General features: G+C 44.1%; 1 protein-coding gene across 13 annotated transcripts in view; it reads right to left on the bottom strand.

The window, feature by feature from the left end:
* The window catches only part of PTPRT (protein tyrosine phosphatase receptor type T), a 1,128,992-nt gene that overhangs the window by 42,900 nt on the left and 1,066,777 nt on the right, over positions 1 to 19,315 (bottom strand). For 7 of the 13 annotated variants that reach the window (XM_037743358.1, XM_017542238.2, XM_037743359.1 and 4 more), the window contains 4 exons: positions 13,003 to 13,079; positions 4,216 to 4,252; positions 2,710 to 2,807; positions 348 to 407 (listed from right to left, as the gene is read on the bottom strand). In XM_037743358.1, the coding sequence (XP_037599286.1) occupies positions 348 to 407; positions 2,710 to 2,807; positions 4,216 to 4,252; positions 13,003 to 13,079 (272 nt within the window). The remainder of the gene's footprint in view (positions 1 to 347; positions 408 to 2,709; positions 2,808 to 4,215; positions 4,253 to 13,002; positions 13,080 to 19,315) is intronic. The other 6 variants (XM_037743363.1, XM_017542244.2, XM_017542246.2 and 3 more) reach the window with 1 other exon arrangement.

Here is a 19,315-nt window from a genome sequence, read left to right as displayed (position 1 = left end):
GTCAGGTGGCCAGGCTGGGGACTGACCGAGTCCCCTTTCTGCTCTGTCAGCGTGGAGCAGCTGCGTGCTATCAGCTGAACAAAGATGAGAATAAAAGGTGGGAAATAGGAGGTGGAAGCAGAAGTGGTTGGGAGGGGACATCATTCAGAGGTGGCAATTGGGGGTCTGGAAGGAGAAAGGCTCTTAGTTGGGAAAAGGATGGTAGGTGCTGGGTTCCAAGGGAAGATGCGCAACTCCTCTCTGACCCTGGACGCGAGCAAGCCATTCCCCAGTCGACTCTTTAAGTCACACTCATGGATGAAAAAGAGATCATGGTTTTCCCCTTAAAAGAACAAAAGCGTGATTACCATTCCGGGGGACGCCGCACGGCCTAGAGTGGCATTTCCCACAGTGTGTTCCGCTGGGTGCTAATAGGTGTTAGGTAAAAAAACAAGAAACAAAAAAAGGTTTTGTGGTCAAATGAGTTTGGGAAATGCTGTATTACACAGTTAAATAGGCAGCTTTGCTACAGGACTACTCAGCTTCTTTCGCATGCTAGTGCTAATGTGTTCTGTGTTTTGCAACTCTCCAAAAGGGGCATAGAGGATGCAGCATTTCCCAAACGTATTTAACCATGGAACCCTCTTCTCACTAACCATCCTGCAGACTAGCATCCCATGGAACCCACTTGGGGAAATACTGGTATAGTGCAACAGGGCCTGGGGGGCCAATGGATTCATTGCTTGGTCCTAACAAACACTCAGTATCTGGGGAGCCCCAGAAAGTGCTGAAACCTCTCTGAGCCTCAGCTTCCTATCAGTAATGCTAGCTAACATGTACTGACGGTGTACTATGTCTATCACAGCTCACAAATTGTTCTGCTAATACTTTACATGTATGATTTTAATGACTTTTCAAAACAACGTTATGAAGTAGATACTATTATCCCCATTTTGCAGACGAGGAAGCGTAGGAAGACTAAGAAAATTGCCCAAGGTCAACGGTTAGTAAGGGATGGAGCCAGGATGCAAACCCAGGACACCTGAATAATAACTAGGAATGTGGGCTCCTATGATTGTTGAAAGTTGCAGTAATGTACAAGTTCTGGCACAGGGTTTGGCACTAGCAGGAGTTCCTCTAAGAGATTGCTTTCCTCCCCAAATCCAATTTAGATTTATGGTCTATTCATCAAGGGAATCTGTTTCCAATGTGGGATATATTATAGAACAGGCTAGAATTTGCCTCCAAATCCCTGAATCCTGGGCTGGCCTTTTTGTCCACAGTAGCCACACCCTGGGCCTGGGTCCCTGGGGAACCGTCTGAGTGGGGTGGCCATAAGCACTGGAATGAGAGTCACGTGTCAGATTTTGTGCCTGGGTTTTGGCTGAGTGACTTCAGGTTAGGCACTCTACCCCTTCAGGTCTATTTCCTCATCTGTAAAATTGAGTAATGGACTAGATAAGGATGGACTCACGGATAAAGTCTCACCTGGTCCTAAATTCCCATTCGGCCCTGAGATGTCCATGCCCCTTTATTAGATTTCAAAAACTCAGATTTTCTCTTTCCCATTATCAGAGGCCAGAATTCATCTTTATGAATTATCTCTTTTTTACCCAAACAAAAACTTACCTGCCCACTTTTCAGTTAGTTCACATGATGTGTGGAGAGCCCTTTTAATTCTGGTGTTTGTACGCCTTGCCTTTAAACTCAGCAGCCCACCCACATGCCACAGTTAACCAAGTAGGCAAAAGCAAGCTGGGAATAGCAGTCCCATTTCTAAGCCCCAGGACTAGTTAAGGACGACCTCAGAGAGAGTTGAGATGGAGCAGAGCAGGAGATCAAGATCTGAGAGCCCTGAAGAACATCAAGATTTAGAGGTCAGAGGAAGAAGAGCAGGGAGCGAAGGGTTGGATGCCACTGAGGTTGAGTAAGATGGGAAGACAGAATTGGAGACTGGATTCGTCGACATGAAGGAGGATGCGAGTGATACTGACGATATCACTGTTGGTGGGATGGAGGGAGGAGCTACGCCGGGGTGGGTAGAAGAGAACATGAGTGAAGAAACAGAGCCTCTCTGTGAGTCTTTAAAGTTTGGCAGAAAAGCAGGAACAAGAAAATGCTTTTTATTTACCTTTACCTTTCTTTTTAAGATGGGAGGTGCTGGGCATGTTTGTATGCTAAAGGGAACAATTTGGCAATGAGAAAGAGACTTATTTTGCAAGTGAGAAAGGGAAAAATGAAAGAAAAAAAATTAAGTAGAATCTGTGATCCGGGCACTAGGCTTGCCTTTGGAAGGGCAGAGACATGGTTGCTGTTGTGTTAGGCTGAGCCATAAGAAACAGTTGATATTTGACCATTTGGGTCAACAAAAACAGGAATTTCTTATAGTTGAACCTGACAGAGGGGAAGAACAAGAGCATGACTGTAGATACAAGTAGGATTGTAGCTTTGTGGTGTGACGATGAGGGAGTACATGACTGATGGTTTTAACTTCCTCAAAATATGAGATGACATCATCAACGGAGAGTGAGGGTGGAAAAAGGGATGAAGGGGATTTGAAGGGAAAGGACATTGCTTGAATGTGGAAGAGGAGTGATGACACCTCCCTTGTAGGTCGCTGTGAGGGTGAAATATTGACTAGGAGGCACTTAGCACAACGCATGGAACAGAGAGATGTTCAAGAGTGCACCTCCAGCATTCTCTGCCCAGGCAAGTGCAGGAGAGGCTTACCCTGCCCACTTCCACCAGGTTTGTGACCATGACGATGCTGGCAGAGTTCTCCTGCCAGATCATTCTCCAGAAGTCCTTTACGGTCTCCTGCATTGGACCTGCCAACAGAGAAGCCAGTGAGGTTAGAGAGCGCAAGTGCAAAGAAGCAGCTGAGAAGGTCTGTCCCTCTGGTTGGTCAAGTCTCCACACCAGTGAGCAGGAGGGAGGCCGCGTGATCCTCGTTAAGATACCAAGTATCTGAGACATGGGCCTGAGATATGTTGAGCCTGATGGGGCCAGATCAGGGTATGGATAGGGAAAGCCTCATGCCAAGCTCTCACAATCTGCAACGTCTCCTTTCCCTTTTGTCCTCCTCCTGCTCAGACCCTTCCTACCAACTCCACCCATCACCTTATCAGGACTGTATTATGGCTTAAGGGGAGTTTTCAAAAACTGGGCTCCAGAACTTCCATGAAGGACAGGAAGGCAATTGGGGTGTGGGGTGGAGAGAGCTGCTGGGTGCCAGATGCTGAGAACAAAAACAGGAGATGCCTGATTTTGAGCTTGACAAATGCTGGAGGCATTCCTCTAGAGCCTGAACAGAAAGAAAGAAAGAAAGAAAAAAAAAAAAAAAAAAAAAAAAAAAGACAAGGAGCAGAAAATAGGCTCTGACAGTCCAAAGCAATTTCCTCAGAAATTACTCTTTCAATGTCCTGGGCCTTCGTCATTTTTAAAATTACAAAAGTAATATGTGTGTTTGATATAAAAGTTTGAATACCATTTTTCTATATTTATATGTATATGTGTGTATTACTGTAATAAGCATCAGACCTATTATATGCATTTTCTGATACTCTTAAAAGTTCTTACCAAGTATAATAGTTTTAATAGCTGCAAGGTTTTCTATAATATGGTGGTAACACACTTTATGTAACCAATGTACCAACTGTTGGGCATTTAAGATTTTTCACTTTTTTTTCCCATTATGGATAACACCGTGAAGAATGTTCTTATATGCGTCATTGTCTCTATATATAATTATCTGCAGGACTTTTTTTTCCAGAAGGGTTTGAAAGGTATGATCATGCTTAAGCCTTCTGAAAACGCACTGCCAAGTTGCTTTCTAGGGCAACCAGCTGCATCTCTGCTACAGACACGCACCCATCATGGAGATAAGGCACCATCAGCTCCGGCCCTGGCAGGTGTTGATGGCACCTGCTTGGGCCTCTCCCTCCTGACCATTTCCAAGTAACAGCTCCTTCCTCTGTCACTCATGGGCCTTTTTCCTATAGTGAAAATTGTCACCATTTTCCTTCCCAAATAAACAAATGAACAATTTCAAAGACCTCTACCTCTGTGGCTTCTTTGCTGGTGGAAACTCATTCCTCTCCTCCAGGGCTGTTTCGTGAAATGGAGTGTTGGAGTAACAGATACAGGACAGGAGGACAAGCCTTGCAGTTAAGAGAACCCTTTCCCCTGGCACCCTTGAAGCCTCTCTGAGGCACTAGGAGGAGGGAGGGCACTTACCTTGAGTTGCAATGTAGTGCCGCGGTCGATGGTATCCCTGGATAACAGGAGAAAAGCACTGTGAAGGGTCTCTTGTCAAAGCTTGCAAACAGCACAATATTAATAAACATCCTCTCCAAGACATTATTTTCTCATAGGCAAAATGGAAACAGCATCAGTTATTCCCAGAGAAGTGGCAAAGGTTAAATACGATATTGCACATAAAGTGCGTAGTAAGTCACTAAATGCTAGCTCTTCCTATAGTTACTTGTGAGGTGTCTACACAGGCTTGCCTTGGAACCAGTGGCACTGGGAGCAAAGATTGGATGGGCATCACTTATCCTTATACACCCAAAAAGAGGCAGAGAAGGCGTTTTCAGGTTTATGGGGAGCATCAACCACCAAAAAGTCTTTCCTGAGCCATGATTATGTGAAGTACACTGTGCAAGACCCTATGGGATACCCAGAGAAGAAAAACAGCAAGAAAACAACGTAATTGTTGACTCCTTGCATTAGTAACCATTAGAAAAAGACAATTGAGAAGTATCCCACATTGATTCTCTGTGCCAACATTCCTGAGCTTGGAATTGAAGTCCCAGGTACAGAGAGGACCTTACAGAGGTGTGACCTGGGAGACCCATAAAGCTACCTGCTAATCCAAAGACCAGTTTCTAATTTCTGTGTATATTTCAGAGCACTCCAGCAGCCTGCTGTACTCTGGTGGGGAGTACCCTGCTGCCTCATAACCTTAATCACTGGAGGAGATGTTGAAGGTGACTCCTCTTTTGCCTGGGCATGTCATACATGGAGTGTCCTCTTTCCAGTTACAGTCATATTGAGGAGAAGTCCTAGTTTTGGAGATAGACAGATCTGCATGTAGTGCCGAACACTGAATGCCATTAGTATTTGTTAAATAAATACATGAGTAAATGAATGAATAGATGAATAAAGTTTTTAAAGAACACAGATGCCAGTTATGGAGACTATCAATGGAGAGATTGTTCACAGTCCTGAAATCCACTCAACTTTTATGGTTAACTATGCCCAGAGAAAGTACATCCTAAAGTTTGATGTCTTTGTCTTAGATGTTGCTGACCAGTCTTTTTGTCCTGCTGAGGTGGATGAACTGCCTTGAGGCCTCCTCCTTCAGGAAATAGAACTGCCATCTGTATGGCTTATGGTGCTGCAGATGGGGCATCTCTAAAGTTCTAGACCCACTTTCAGATTCAAAGACAAGTTTCTAAATCCCTTGTACATTTCTCCACCTTTGTATTTCACATGCTCAATAACTATTTTGTAGGCACCTTCCAATTGCTGGGCCTGCTCTGGAGTTGGAGGTTGGCACCAATCCAGGGACAATGTCATGACCAGAACTGCTGGATTAACCACAGAGCAATCAGCAGCCCCACTTAAACTCTGTGCTTGAGCAATCATATGTACTCAGTGAGGTTGTCGGCTTCTTAAGGACAGACACTCCCTACTTTGCTTAAAAATTCTTTTTTCCCACAGAGCTCAGCACAGTGTGAGACTCACAGCAAATACCCAATAAACAAGCTGTTGACCAACCAGCTAGACAGGCAACATAGCATGGTGGTTATGTGTACAATGGACTCTGAAACCCAGACGCCTGGGTTTGAATCCTGGCTTTGTCCCTTCTAGGCTGTGTGGTCTGGGACAAGCTACTTAGCCTCTTTGTACCTGAGTTTTAAAATTCACAATAGCAAAGGTATGAACTCAACCTACATGTCCATCTCAATGGAGGACTGAATAAAGAAAATGTTATACACACACACACACACACACACATAGTATTCCATATATAGATAGATATAGTATATGTACATATATACACACACACATCATGGAATACTACTAAGCCATAAAAAATGACAAAAATCATGACTTTTGAAGCAACATAGATACATGGATGGACCTGGAGGCCATTATCTAAAACAAACAAAAAAACACCCTCAGAAACAGAAAGTCAAATACCGCAACTTACAGTGGGAGCTAAGTGTGCATATATGGATGCAGAGTGTGGAATAGTAGACGCTGGTGACTCAGAAGGGTGGGAGGGTAGGAGTGCGGTGAGGGATGAGAAATAATGTAAGAGGAGCCCTGTATACTATTCAGGTGATGGTTACACCAAAAGCCCAGACATTACCACTGTGCAATATATCCATGTAACAAAACACTTGTACCCCCTAAATCTATAAAATTAAAAAAAAATAATGGGCATAATGGTATTTACATCATAGTGTTGTTGTTCAGATTAAATGAGTTGATATGCAACAGTTACGATGTGCCAGGAACTATTCTAAGATTTAACATATACGTCTTTGCTATTGTTATTTTATTGTTTATTTGGCAAACATTTATTTACTGAGTGCCTATCAAGACTAAAAGTATATGCGGGCCTCTCAGAGGATACTGGGATGATGAGATCTCCTTTCTGTTAATGAAATAATGAACCCTTCCCTGTGACACAAGAGGGAGGAAGACCTATCTTTTCCTCCAAGTGAAGTGGACAGGGCTGCACAGGCTAAAAGAAAGAATTAAACTCAAGGGTTTTTTCAGTAGTTTTGGGAATAGAAGATAATCTCCTAGATCCTGGAAAGATGCAGTTTCTCAAGTCTACTCTCTTTTACCATCCCCATCACTCATTCCCACAGCCCTCGTCGTCCCTGGCTGAGGCCACAGCATCAACCTGCAGCTGGCCTCCCGGCCTCCAGTTTTGCTCTGTAGCCTTGCTGCTTCCTAACCCCATGAGCTTCCTCTTGCACACTACCCTGCTTATAAGCCTGCAGCAGCACCCTATTGCCTGCATGGTAATGACCAGATGCCTTAGCTTGGGACTAGTCATCTGTCTCCATCCTTATCTCCAGCCTCACCTCCAGTTGTCCCTCTTTGTCCACTCCGACAACCCCACATATCCTGTGTTTCAGCCTCACCAAGCTGCTCTTGAAATATGCTCTCTTCTGGGATGCACAGCTGACTGCTTCCTCCTGAGTGGCCCAGTACAGCTTTGTATATGCTCAGTGAATACAATTCCATATAGAGTAGCAATTTTTTTTGGACTTTTCTCCTCCTGGGCCATGGCACATGCCACCCAGAGCTGGGTGCAGTTTTCAGCCGTCTGGTTGGTGAAATGCATGCATGAATGTTTTTGAGCTGAAGTTGGAGCATCTTCTTAATGCTTAGGCTGGAAGAAAAAGAGACCCTGGAGGAAGCTGTGATTTGGAAGCTTCTAATGTACTTGAAATTCAGTGAGATAACATTCTGAGCAAGAGATTCACATTTTAATTGTAGAGTTAAATGGCTTGGATTCTCTATTTTGTGAATTCATTTGTTTGCACAGTCATTCACTGTCAATCAACAGGTATTAATTAAGCACCTACTATGATATACAAGGCACTGGAAATACAAAAATGAACCAGACGAATGTGGACTTTGCTTCTGAACAACTTGCAGACATCAGCAGACTGGGGTAAAGGCTACTAATGAGAAGATGTGGGGACTCTGTGGAGCACCCATGGGAATTGAACAGCCAACGAGGTCACCTCAGAGGAGGTGGTGGTTGATTGTCTCCCTAAGCCTGGTTTGGGCATCTTGACACTTCTTGTCACTTCCATTTCATCCCCTCAGTGATATTCCCAGTTTCTCTACCTTTCTTTCATTGTCCACTGGCTCTTACCCTTCTTCAGAGACAGGGATCACATGTCCATCCAGAGGCCTTAGCACTCACCCTTCCCTGTGCCTGCTATGTCTGCCCCAGGTAACTGAGTGGCTTGCTCTCTCACTCCATCCAGGCATCTGCTCAGCTGTCAATCACTTCTGCGGAGAGTTCATCTCTGACTACCCCATCAGCTTCTTTCCACTTTTCTCGCTTACTTTTTTTTAGATAACTTATTACCAAGTAGCATACTATTCTTTCTTTATTTACATGATTATTGTCTGTCTCCCCCAGCTGAATGGGAGCTCCATGAAGCCAGGGCTGTGTATCTGGCTTGCTCATGGCCATGTTCCTAGCATCTAGAAGTCAGCCCGGGCCACCGGCCTTGAAAAATTCACACTGACTGAATGCATGCATGCTGTATGCCTGTCCCCACACTGCATCTGAGTAAAGAGACCCTCCTTGGCTTCTAAAAACCCACGCAGTCCCCAAAGAGAAAACATTCTAACCACGAGACTCCTCAGCAAAGGAGATAAAAGGAAATGTACTGCTCAATTGGGGCTCCTCTGGGGATTCGCCAACAGTGAGTATAGAAAACTTCCTAACCTTAAAAGAACTTTGAGTTCATTTAAGTCCCACCTACACAGCACGCAGATCGACTGCAAACCAGCACTGGGCCTGCCTCCATCTGTCTGTGAGCAATGGGAAAGAGGTTTGCATCCAAAACGCATTTATCTCACTCTGCACTCATGCATCTGTTACTTACTGGGGACCCAGATACGATATTTATTTCCAGACTGGTAATTTATAACAGATTTAAGTGGCCAATACATTTTCGGGTGTGCAAACAAACGTACTAGCGGGATGGTTCAGACAGTAACAGACCACGGCCTCCGGAGGCAGAGACAGGGCTGGCCCCATTCAGCTCATTATCCCAATGGAGTTATTTTAATGAATCGTCAAGATCCAATTGTGGAAAAATGATTCTAGCGTGGGCAGTTAGCTCTTTAGGGAGCCAGGAAGGATTCTGGCTAGGGCGGAGACCAGGGGGATGGAGTGAGGGCCTAGTTAGCTGTCTGGAGTATTGTTTTGCCAGAGACCCCAGGAATTTTATCTTTGCTGGAGTATATAGTTGGTTCACAATTAATGGAGTTCCTCCACTCTTCACTCTATAGTGGTAACTGTGCCAGGAGTTGCTTATGGCTGGTTATCTTCCCTTTGTCCCTCCATTTCCCTTTCTTTCCATGGTCTGCTCTGTATGGGTAGCACCATGCACTCCCATTGCTTTCTGCTTCAAATTTGGTTTAGTCAATGGGGAACAAAAGCAGGAGCTCAGAGGCCAGGAGGAGGATGGGGCATATATTCTTCTAGATTCCTCCCTGCCAGGTCACCATGGCTTGCTTGACCTCGTTGCTCAATCAAGGGCTTCAGTTCTTGAAGGTCAGCTCTCTCTCAAAGCTACTCCCTTCCCTTGTCTGGGTCTAGGGCTGGTAAGGACTCCCTACTATTGCCAGCCTAGAGATACTACATCCTAACCTACTGGTTTCTCTTCATCCTGTTCACATCTGTATTAAACTATCCTTGGTTACCCACTTTGAGGAAGCCTATGTTTCTTTTTGAGAGCATGACAGATACTTTACATCAGTCATCACACACTTGTGGGGTTGCACCATTATCTCATATCATAGATATAAGAATAGGTAAGTAAGTTACCCAAGATCACAAAGCTAGTAATCCAAAAGACCTAGATTCAACAGTCAGGCCTTCAGCAAAGACCAAATTCATGACCCTATCAGCCCTGGAGTCTAACCACTGAGATTCACCCCAGAGTTCAATATCCCTTAATAAGACAGCATGAACAGAAGCCATTTGCCCTGTTTGCAGAACCTATTCTTACAGAGAGAAGGAGGAGGTTGTGGTGTGTCCTAAGTGGGCAGAGAATTGAAGTTCAGTTGTGTGACCTTGGACAGTGCTCTTAACCTAGACCTCTGGTTTCCTGTTTTTAAAGGCTTGAAATATGCCTTGTAATGATAAAACAGGAAAGAAATCAGAGGCATAATTAGCCCTGGTATTGTACAGATTAACTTGCATTTAAAGCAGTTTCATTTGTTGCCTGTAAAATACTAAAGTGTATCTTGGCCCTGACTGTAGTCAGATGCTCATTCAACTTCGGATTGAGTGCCTATCTAGGAAAATGACTTTTGCTGGGGGATTCTCATCAAATAATGAATGCCAGATACAGAGACTCAAGCAGGCAAGATCCTGTGTGGGCCGTGGCCCTTAGGGTCACATCCACCCAGCCACAGACAAGGTCAAGGAGAAATGGATGGAATCACTTCAGCCTGCATCAACACAGGCTGACTCAGTCCTTGCTGTGTGTTGGCTACAAGGTGGTGTCTGGGAGTGGGTGGGAAGGGGAAGGAGAAAGAATGCTGTAACTGGGAGCCATTCAGGTCTGGTTCCCATTCCGGTTCTGCCACTGACCAGCTGCATGGCCTGGGACATATTTGTAATTCATCTAAACCTCGGCCTACCCCATCTAGAGAATGGGAATGTTAACACCTACCCTGAAGGGTTGTTAAGAAGTTTTGATAAGCTGACTTACTTAAGCCATCCATAAGAGGACCTTAGAGTGACTCATGAAGAACCAACTGGTGTTGCCATTGCTCACTGTGGTTATTAAAGACAGCAGGGTATGGTGGGAAAGGTGCTCTTGACTCAGATTTCTGCTCCCTCCTCCCCTACCTCCTAGCAGTATAGTTTTGGACAAGTTATATAACCTTAAGAGAGCCAGCTTACTCATCTGGAAACGGGTAGTAATGACACTTTACCTTGTGAAGTTGTGATACTAGTTAAGGTGATGTTGGTACATGAAAGGCGATCAGTAATTCTTAGGTTACTATAAACCTGTCTTGCCTGGTGGCTCTAGGTCATCTTCCAAGGCAGGACTGAGACATCACCTCCTCCAGGGAGCCTTCACTGGCTATTTCCCTTTCCCCACCAACCTGAAGCTTCCATTTTCCTTTACAGTCCCACAGCCCCTACTCTGTGAAGGTCCATTTTGTTATCTGACTTCCTCACCAGACTTGAGTCTCTTTTAGGTTACAGACCTGGTCTTAAAAGTCAATATTTTCCCATATACAGTGGACGGTCTGCTCTTTGTTTGTGAATTGAATACTGGACGTATGAGGAACAGGCTGCTGGCATGACAAGTGCATGCTCAGAGTGCCTTGCTCTGGGCTGGAGAAAAGCTATTCAGAACTGGCATCTCCTGTGAACTTTCTTGGAAGGGTCATGGCGGCAGAGATGGTGTCCATCTTCAACTCCACTGAAGTTCCAGCCCTAGTTCTTGGCCATGTAGTAAGCCCTTTGTTAATTAGGGTGGAGTTAGGGAAACAAAAACTGCTCTAGGTGTTTCCGACAGAGGTAATTCAGTACAGGGAGTTGGTTACACAAGTGATGGAGGAGCCAAGATGCCAGGGAACAGTGGGGCAACCCAGAGATCAGGGTCAGTAGGAGGCTGCAACCACCCTTAGAACTAGTGTGTTAACGGGAAACAGAGAAATGACCAGAGTCCAGGAGCTGGGGCTGACTGGCAGGAGATGGGCCTATGGCAGGTCTGCTTGAGGAAAGATGGAGCCACAGACAGGATACAGGCACTGCTGGAGCTGCTGCCCAAGGAAGGGAGTGAGACAGAGAATACACTGTCCTTCCATTATCCTCCAGTCTGTCTGTCTGTCTGTCTATCTTTCTCTGTCTGTCTGTCTGTCTGTCTCTCTCTCTCTCTCTTCACACACACACACACACCCCTGCAATGCAAAGCAGAACAGGAAAGGACAAGGAATAGATCTGAAGGCAAACAGTCAAATGACCAGTAAAAGGCTCACTAAGTATTTGTTGAATTAATAACTCATCTGGCTTAGTCTAGATTAAGGGGCAACTCACAAACTATACCACCATACTTTACAGCTTATCTATAAATACATTTCAGAGAATGGGAGCCAATATGAATCCTTTGCCATTCTTCAAGACCCATGGACTGTGAGCCGAGGTCTTGAGATGCATGGCTTGAATCAGTGACATTGGGATGTCCTTCTGACCCCGGCAGCCAGGTTCTCGCTTTGCAAACTTTCTCACTTTCGTGCATACTCTTCCTGGCTCCTGTCTGAGTTCAGTCCCTGCCCCAGTCATCTCTGGAATACTGAAGCAGCCTCTTTCCTTACTGGCTGTAGTTGTCTTAATTCCACAATTTCTTCCCTCTGATCTATCTTATCCTTGGCAACGGATAAATCATCCCAAAGCTCAGTTCTGAGCTGGTCACTTCCTTGATAAAACATTTTTAATATTTCCTCTTGTCTATGGGATAAAGTCCCACTTCCTAAGTCTGAGCATTCAATCATCACTGACGTAGCCCCAACAGTATTTTCCACGATTCCTGTTTCATATTCTCTGCTCTTCTCAAGCGGAGCTGCTACATTTCTCCTTTCCAGTTGCTCTACCTTGGCTTGTGCTATTCTCTCTAACCAGAGACCCCTCTTCACTCTTTTTGATTTTTAATCACACCTTTGCATGCTTGAAGCTTTGATTTACATCCTATTTTGCATTCCTGATGGGAGAATTGATATTTTTCCCTACCTCTGAATCTCTGCAGCATGTTATCTGTACTTATGACACTTAACCACTTTCTGCTTTGCCCTGGAATTACTGACATGCACGTTATCTCCCTGCTAAGGTTTTAGAGGGTAGAGACCATGGTATTTTTAGCATTATGGTTCCCATAGCATCTAGTATACAGTTTACAGCAGGCGCTTCAAAATTTTTGTTGCATAAATGGTCGTGCGTTTATCTGGATGAAGGAATGGATCAACAGACATCCATACAAATGAATAAATGGGGTGAATAAGACTATCACTTATTCTGAGGTCCCATAGAGCAGGCTACTACAGCCAGCCCGAAAGAGGATGCCATGTTAGATGGACAGTCACCTTGGGTTATACTAGTTACACATATCATGGAGGATCCAGACTGCTCTGGAAGGGCCACCTTCTGGAGGGGAGTTTGGGGTAAACCACAGATTTTGAGTCTGCAAAAGCTAGCCCCAGACCCTGGCTTCCCAGCCCCATGAAGACACTCACGTCAATGTAGTTGGCATTGATGTAGTCAGAGTGCGGGTCTCCATCCAGTACCAGCAGCCTCACCCGGGAATGGTCGTCTGCAGAGAAAGCAGAAATCAAGGGGATGGTTGATAAGAGGCCTTAGGGTGAGGAGGCAGTTACATCCTCTTTTAGAGCTACTGTTTATTAGTGACTGCATATCAGGCATCACGCTACTCTCTCATTTAACCCTCAACACTACCCTCAGTTACTATTCCCATTTATAGAAGAGGAAGTGGAGGCTCAGGGAGGTAAGCACTTCTCCTTTTTCTACCTTCCCTTCTGATTTTGTCATTAGCTAACTGGATTAGTCACCTGCTTAAGTCTTAGTGATTTAATCATTAAAACAGGGATGGAAATACCTGCTTCGTAGGACAATGTGAGAGAGACCATATAAAAATGCTCAGGACAGGAGAGTGTTGCATCTGGATTAATATACTCCATTTTCATGTTGGTTAAAAACAGCAAGTTTACCTATCTTCCACACATGCACACATTGCTTTTCTTTTGCCCCTTGGAGTACTGTTGCAAATAGATTGTATTTATCCATATATTGTTATCAATACTATTATTAAAGTGAGGCTGACTAAATCATTATAAAAGAGGCCATCAATAACTAAACTTTGTGTTATAGAGGATACCTTTTCAATCACAACCTAGACATAAACAAGATTTGCAGGCTTTATTTCATAGCATGCTTACTTCAAATAACACCAAATAAAAACCATTAAAAGAAAACTAGTACAGCAGAAGAATCAAGATAATCCTTTACAATTAATTAAGTGAGCTCTGACATGCTAATAGACACACACAGTGAAACAATGGTTGGGTCTGATTGGAAGGAGGGGCCCTGCTTTGCTATCCGGGTCACTGTGCACATATCGTTGTGCAGTCACTGCATTCTAATTCACCTTCCTCTAGGGCAGGAATGGGGTCCCTAGGAACTGGGCTAGGGAGCTCTTGAAATCCCCAAGGGTTTTCTGGGAGTTGAGGAGGAGGAGGTCAGGTCGGCTTACCCTGTTAGAATTATACAGCACTCTGAAGTTTACAAGGCACATTTATTGCAACTAACCAAGACTCCCTTGAGAACTGGGACATTATGTCTTACTCCCTGTTCCATCTCCCGCACCTTCAAAGGGTCCTGACATACAGCAGGTACTCTATAAGTACATGGAAAATGTATAATTGGATGACTTCATTGGGTTCTCAAGTGACCCTGTGGGAAAGAAGTAGGATGGGTTCTGTTAGCCCCTGGTTACGAATGAGGAAACTGAGGCCCCAGAAAGCCTGACTGGCCACATGGCCAGTGAATGGTGAAGCAGAGAAGAGTGAAGTACTCTTAACTCTGGGTTCAGTGGCTCCTGCTTCCAAAGGGGGTGTAAGCACAATGTTAGAAATCACTTCAAATATACCCAGCAGAGGGAATTAACTACAGAGAAGTGGTTGCCTGGGTGACAGAAGAGTTGAGCAGCCAGATAGAAGAGTGGAGAAATTCAGAGATCAGCAGCAACAAGGAGACACTGCCTGCCCTTGGGCTGAAGGGATGGAGGGAGGCAGTGGAGTTAGCAGTGCTCAGGAGCTGGGGCCACCTGCTGGAACCTAAAGCCACCGTGGGATTCTGGTAGGAGCTAGAGACAAGGAGGAGCTTCCCTTGCTGCTAAGGAAGGCAACTGTAGTTGTAATACCCTGGCTTCTCCCTTCTTCCTTCTCTCCAGTCTCCCAGTGCATGTCATTGGCCAAATCTTGACAGCTGACAAGAGAGCCTGAGAAATGCAACCTACAGGGGTCAGTTACCTGCAATACACAGTAGAGTGGGAGAAGGTAAGGAATGGGTCCTATTGTGGACAAACAGGCCTAGGGCTGGTATAAGATACACCCCATATCTATTCATTAACTTAAGAATCATTCATTGAGTATCTTCCATGTGGCAGGCAGGCAATGTGCTAGACAGTGACTTATACTAAATGCCACTTTTCTTACTCATCAGGGGGAAAAGTTCCAGTAGAAGCAACTAGACGGAGCAGGTGGGTGGTCTAAGCAATCCCTTTGGGTAGGTGGGAGAGTGGAGTGTGACATGGGGGGGGAGTTTGAAGTTAAGCTTTATTGGATCCATGGTAGGTACCAGAGACTTTAGATACATTATCTCACTCAATCATTTATGCCTCAAAATAGCCCTATAGGTTATTATAAAGATACCAGAACGATATGGTATTATGAGCCTTCCCGTTTCACAGATGAAGACACTGGGGTTCAGAAAGATTAAGCAAGTTTCTGAAGTTATGCGTCATGTGAGTGGCAGATATAGAATTTCTCTCCTAGGTTTATCTGACCCTGAAACCCTACTATGCCCACATAACTTGCTGTCCGCCAGCCTCAGGTATCTCACAGCCGCTACAGATGGAATCTGCGTAAACAGCTGGTCCGCAGTTCCTGCAGGATTCTAGCTCCAGAGAGGAGGTCTTCCTGGGGGACAGCTCATCTAGCAGGCTGGAACTCAGACAAAGCGGGGCACCTGACTCTCAGCCCAGGGCATCAGGCCTCTGTTACCAGCAGTTCCAGGAGCTGTAGGCCTTAAAAAAGTGAAAATGCATATTGTGTTTTCACTCAATGGTCTCATTATGACTTACTGATTCAGAAATCTCCTTTATTTGTTGAGTTATGCCTGCCCCTGGGGCCCACAGCACTGGAAACAGAGATTCTGGTTTAAAATGTTGAAAGGGAATTTTTAAAATAGAAAATGAAATTGAACTACAAGCCTACAGTAATCAAAACAGCATGGTACTGGTACCAAAACAGAGATATAGACCAATGGAACAGAACAGAGGTCTTGGAGGCAACACAACATATCTACAACCACCTGATCTTTGACAAACCGGACAAAAACAAGCAATGGGGAAAGGATTCCCTGTTCAATAAATGGTGTTGGGAAAGCTGGCTAGCCATGTGCAGAAAGCAGAAACTGGACCCCTTCCTGACACCTTACACTAAAATTAACTCCAGATGGATTAAAGACTTAAACATAAGACCTAACACCATAAAAACCCTAGAAGAAAATCTAGGCAAAACCATTCAGGACGTAGGTGTAGGCAAGGACTTCATGACCAAAACACCAAAAGCATTGACAACAAAAGCCAAAATAGACAAATGGGACCTAATCAAACTCCACAGCTTCTGCACAGCAAAAGAAACAATCATTAGAGTGAATCGGCAACCAACAGATTAGGAAGAAATTTTTGCAGTTTACCCATCTGATAAAGGGCTGATATCCAGAATTTACAAAGAACTAAAACAGATTTACAAGAAGAAAACTAACAAGCCCATTCAAAAGTGGGCAAAGGATATGAACAGACACTTTACAAAAGAAGACATACGTGAGGCCAACAAACATATGAAAAAATGCTCATCATCACTGGTCATCAGAGAAATGCAAATCAAAACTACATTGAGATACCATCTCACGCCAGTTAGAATGGCGATCATTAAAAAATCCGGAGACAACAGATGCTGGAGAGGATGTGGAGAAATAGGAACACTTTTACACTGTTGGTGGGAGTGTAAATTAGTTCAACCATTGTGAAAGACAGTGTGGCGATTCCTCAAGGACATAGAAATAGAAATTCCATTTGACCCAGCAATCCCATTACTGGGTATATATCCAAAGGATTACAAATCGTTCTACTATAAGGACACGTGCACACGAATGTTCATTACAGCACTGTTTACAATAGCAAAGACCTGGAACCAACCCAAATGCCCATCGACGACAGACTGGATAGGGGAAATGTGGCACATATACACCATGGAATATTATGCAGCCATCAAAAACGATGAGTTTGGGTCCTTTGTAGGGACATGGATGAACCTGGAAACCATCATTCTCAGCAAACTCACAGAAGAGCAGAAGATCAAACACCGCATGTTCTCACTCATAGGCGGGTGTTGAACAATGAGAACACATGGACACAGGGAGGGGAGCACTACACACTGGGGTCAGTTGGGGGGAAATAGGGGAGGGAGGGTGGGGGGTGGGAAGCTGGGGAGAGATAGCAAGGGGAGAAATGCCAGATGTAGGTGATGGGAAGGAAGGCAGCAAATCACACTGCCACGTGTGTTCCTATGCAACAATTTTGCATGTTCTTCACATGTACCCCAAAACCTAAAATGCAATAAAATAAATAAATGGGAAAAAAAAAGAAAATGAAATTGAAAAACCGAAAAGTAAAAATGATTAAAAACAAAAACAAACTTATTTATTCTAGTTAAGCATTCTTACAGATGAAGGGAACCTCTAGCCACCAGAGGATGGTGTTTGACAACATCTCTCCTTCATTTATTAAGAATGTGTTTACTGCACACCTACTATGTGCCAGGCTAGTTGAAGGGATTAAGAAAGTGCTATTAAATGTGATATTCATGTTTAAGGAATTTGTCAATTTAGTGGAGATAGACCGTATGCAGAAGCAAAACTTCCAAATCCAGAAGATGGGGACTAGAGGGCTTTGTGTAGTGTCATGTGAATGAGGAGTTAAAAATGAGTCAGGTTTGACTAGTGCACAATGAGGAAGTCTTTCCATCAGAGGTAATGGCTGGGGTGAAGGCAGATACCCTGAAAAAAGCAAACACAGTGGGAGAGCTGCAAGGGTCTCCTGTCCTGGGAAAGCAGAGTGTGAGGGGAGCAATGGGGGAGAGACGGGGGGGTAGGGAGGGTTAGATTTCATAGGGCTTTTCATGCCCTATGAAGCCACCAAGACTCAAGGAATCATGCCGAGCTCTGCAGAGCAGCCTAATACAGTGCTTCTTTTCTGGAACAGTGGAAGCGTGTTTCATTATGATGTAACCAAAATTAATGCCCACGCAGCTAATTTATGTCAAATCAGACAAACTTTTTTTTTTTGAGACGGAGTCTCGCTCTGTCGCCAGGCTGGACTGCAGTGGTGTGATCTCGGCTCACCACAACCTACGCCTCCTGGGTTCAAGTGATTCTCCTGCCTCAGCCTCCCAAGTAGCTGGGACTACAGGTGCGCACCACCACTCCCGGCTAACTTTTGTATTTTTAGTAGACAGGATTTTACCATGTTGGCCAGGATGGTCTCGATCTCTTGACTTTGTGATCCTCCCACCTCAGGCTACCAAAGTGCTGGGATTACAGGTGTGAGTCACGGTGCCCAGGCGAGACAAACTTTTAATATGTGATGTGAAATGTGGAGCTGTGATCAGACTTGGCTTTAAATCTTAGTTCCATTACCTAGCAAGTCAACTGATCTCTCTTAGCTTTGGTTTCCTCGGCAAAATGGAGCCAACACTATGTAACTCTCAACATGTATGCATTTGAGGATTAAATGAGAAAATGTAGGTGTGCAAGTGCTAGGACATTAACAAATGAGAGGACAAGCCACAGACTGGGAGGAAATATTTGCCAAACACATATCTGAGAAAGGACTTGTATCAAAAATACACAAGAAACTCTTAAAACTCAGTAAGAAAACAAATGACCCAATTAAAAAATGGGAGAAACATCTGAACAGACACCTAATCAAGGAGGATACACAGATGGCAAATAAGCATATGAAAAGATGTTTAACATCATGTGTCGTTAAGAAATTGTGAATTAAAAACAAGAAGATACCACTACATACATATTAGGCTGGCCAAAATCCAAAAACACTGACAATGCCAAAGGCTGGGGAGGATGTGGCACAGCAAGACCTGTCACTCACTGCTGGTGGGAATGCAAAATGGTACCTTAACTTTGGAAGACAGTTTGACAGTTTCTTACAAAACCAAACACACTCTTACCATACTATATCCAGCAATTGCACTCTTTGGTATTTACCCAAATGAGGTGAACACTTATGTCCACAGGAAAACCTGCACATGGATATTTGTAGCAGCTTTACTTAAAATTGCAAAAACTTGGGAGGCAGCCGATATATCCTTCAATAGGTGAATGGATAAACAAATTGTGGAGCAGACGGTCCCTCACTTAGGATGATTATAGACTTATGATTTTTTGACTTTATGATAGTTCCAAAGCAATATGCATTTAGTAGAAACCATAATTTGAGTACACATATAACCATTCTGTTTTTCATTTTTGGCAAAGTATTCAATCAATTCCCCAACATATTCAATACTTTATTATAAAATGTACTTTGTGTTAGATAATTTTGCCCAACTATAAGCTAATGTAAGTGTTCTGAGCATGTTTAAGGTAGGCTAGGCTAAGCTATGATGTTTGGCAGGTTAGGTATATTAAAAGCATGTTTGACTTATGATATTTTAAACTTATGGGTTT

Source organism: Cebus imitator, unplaced genomic scaffold (assembly GCF_001604975.1).
Source record: "Cebus imitator isolate Cc_AM_T3 unplaced genomic scaffold, Cebus_imitator-1.0 Scaffold141, whole genome shotgun sequence".
In the NCBI taxonomy this organism is placed as follows: Eukaryota; Metazoa; Chordata; class Mammalia; order Primates; family Cebidae; genus Cebus; species Cebus imitator.
This window is presented reverse-complemented; position numbering and strand designations above follow the sequence as displayed.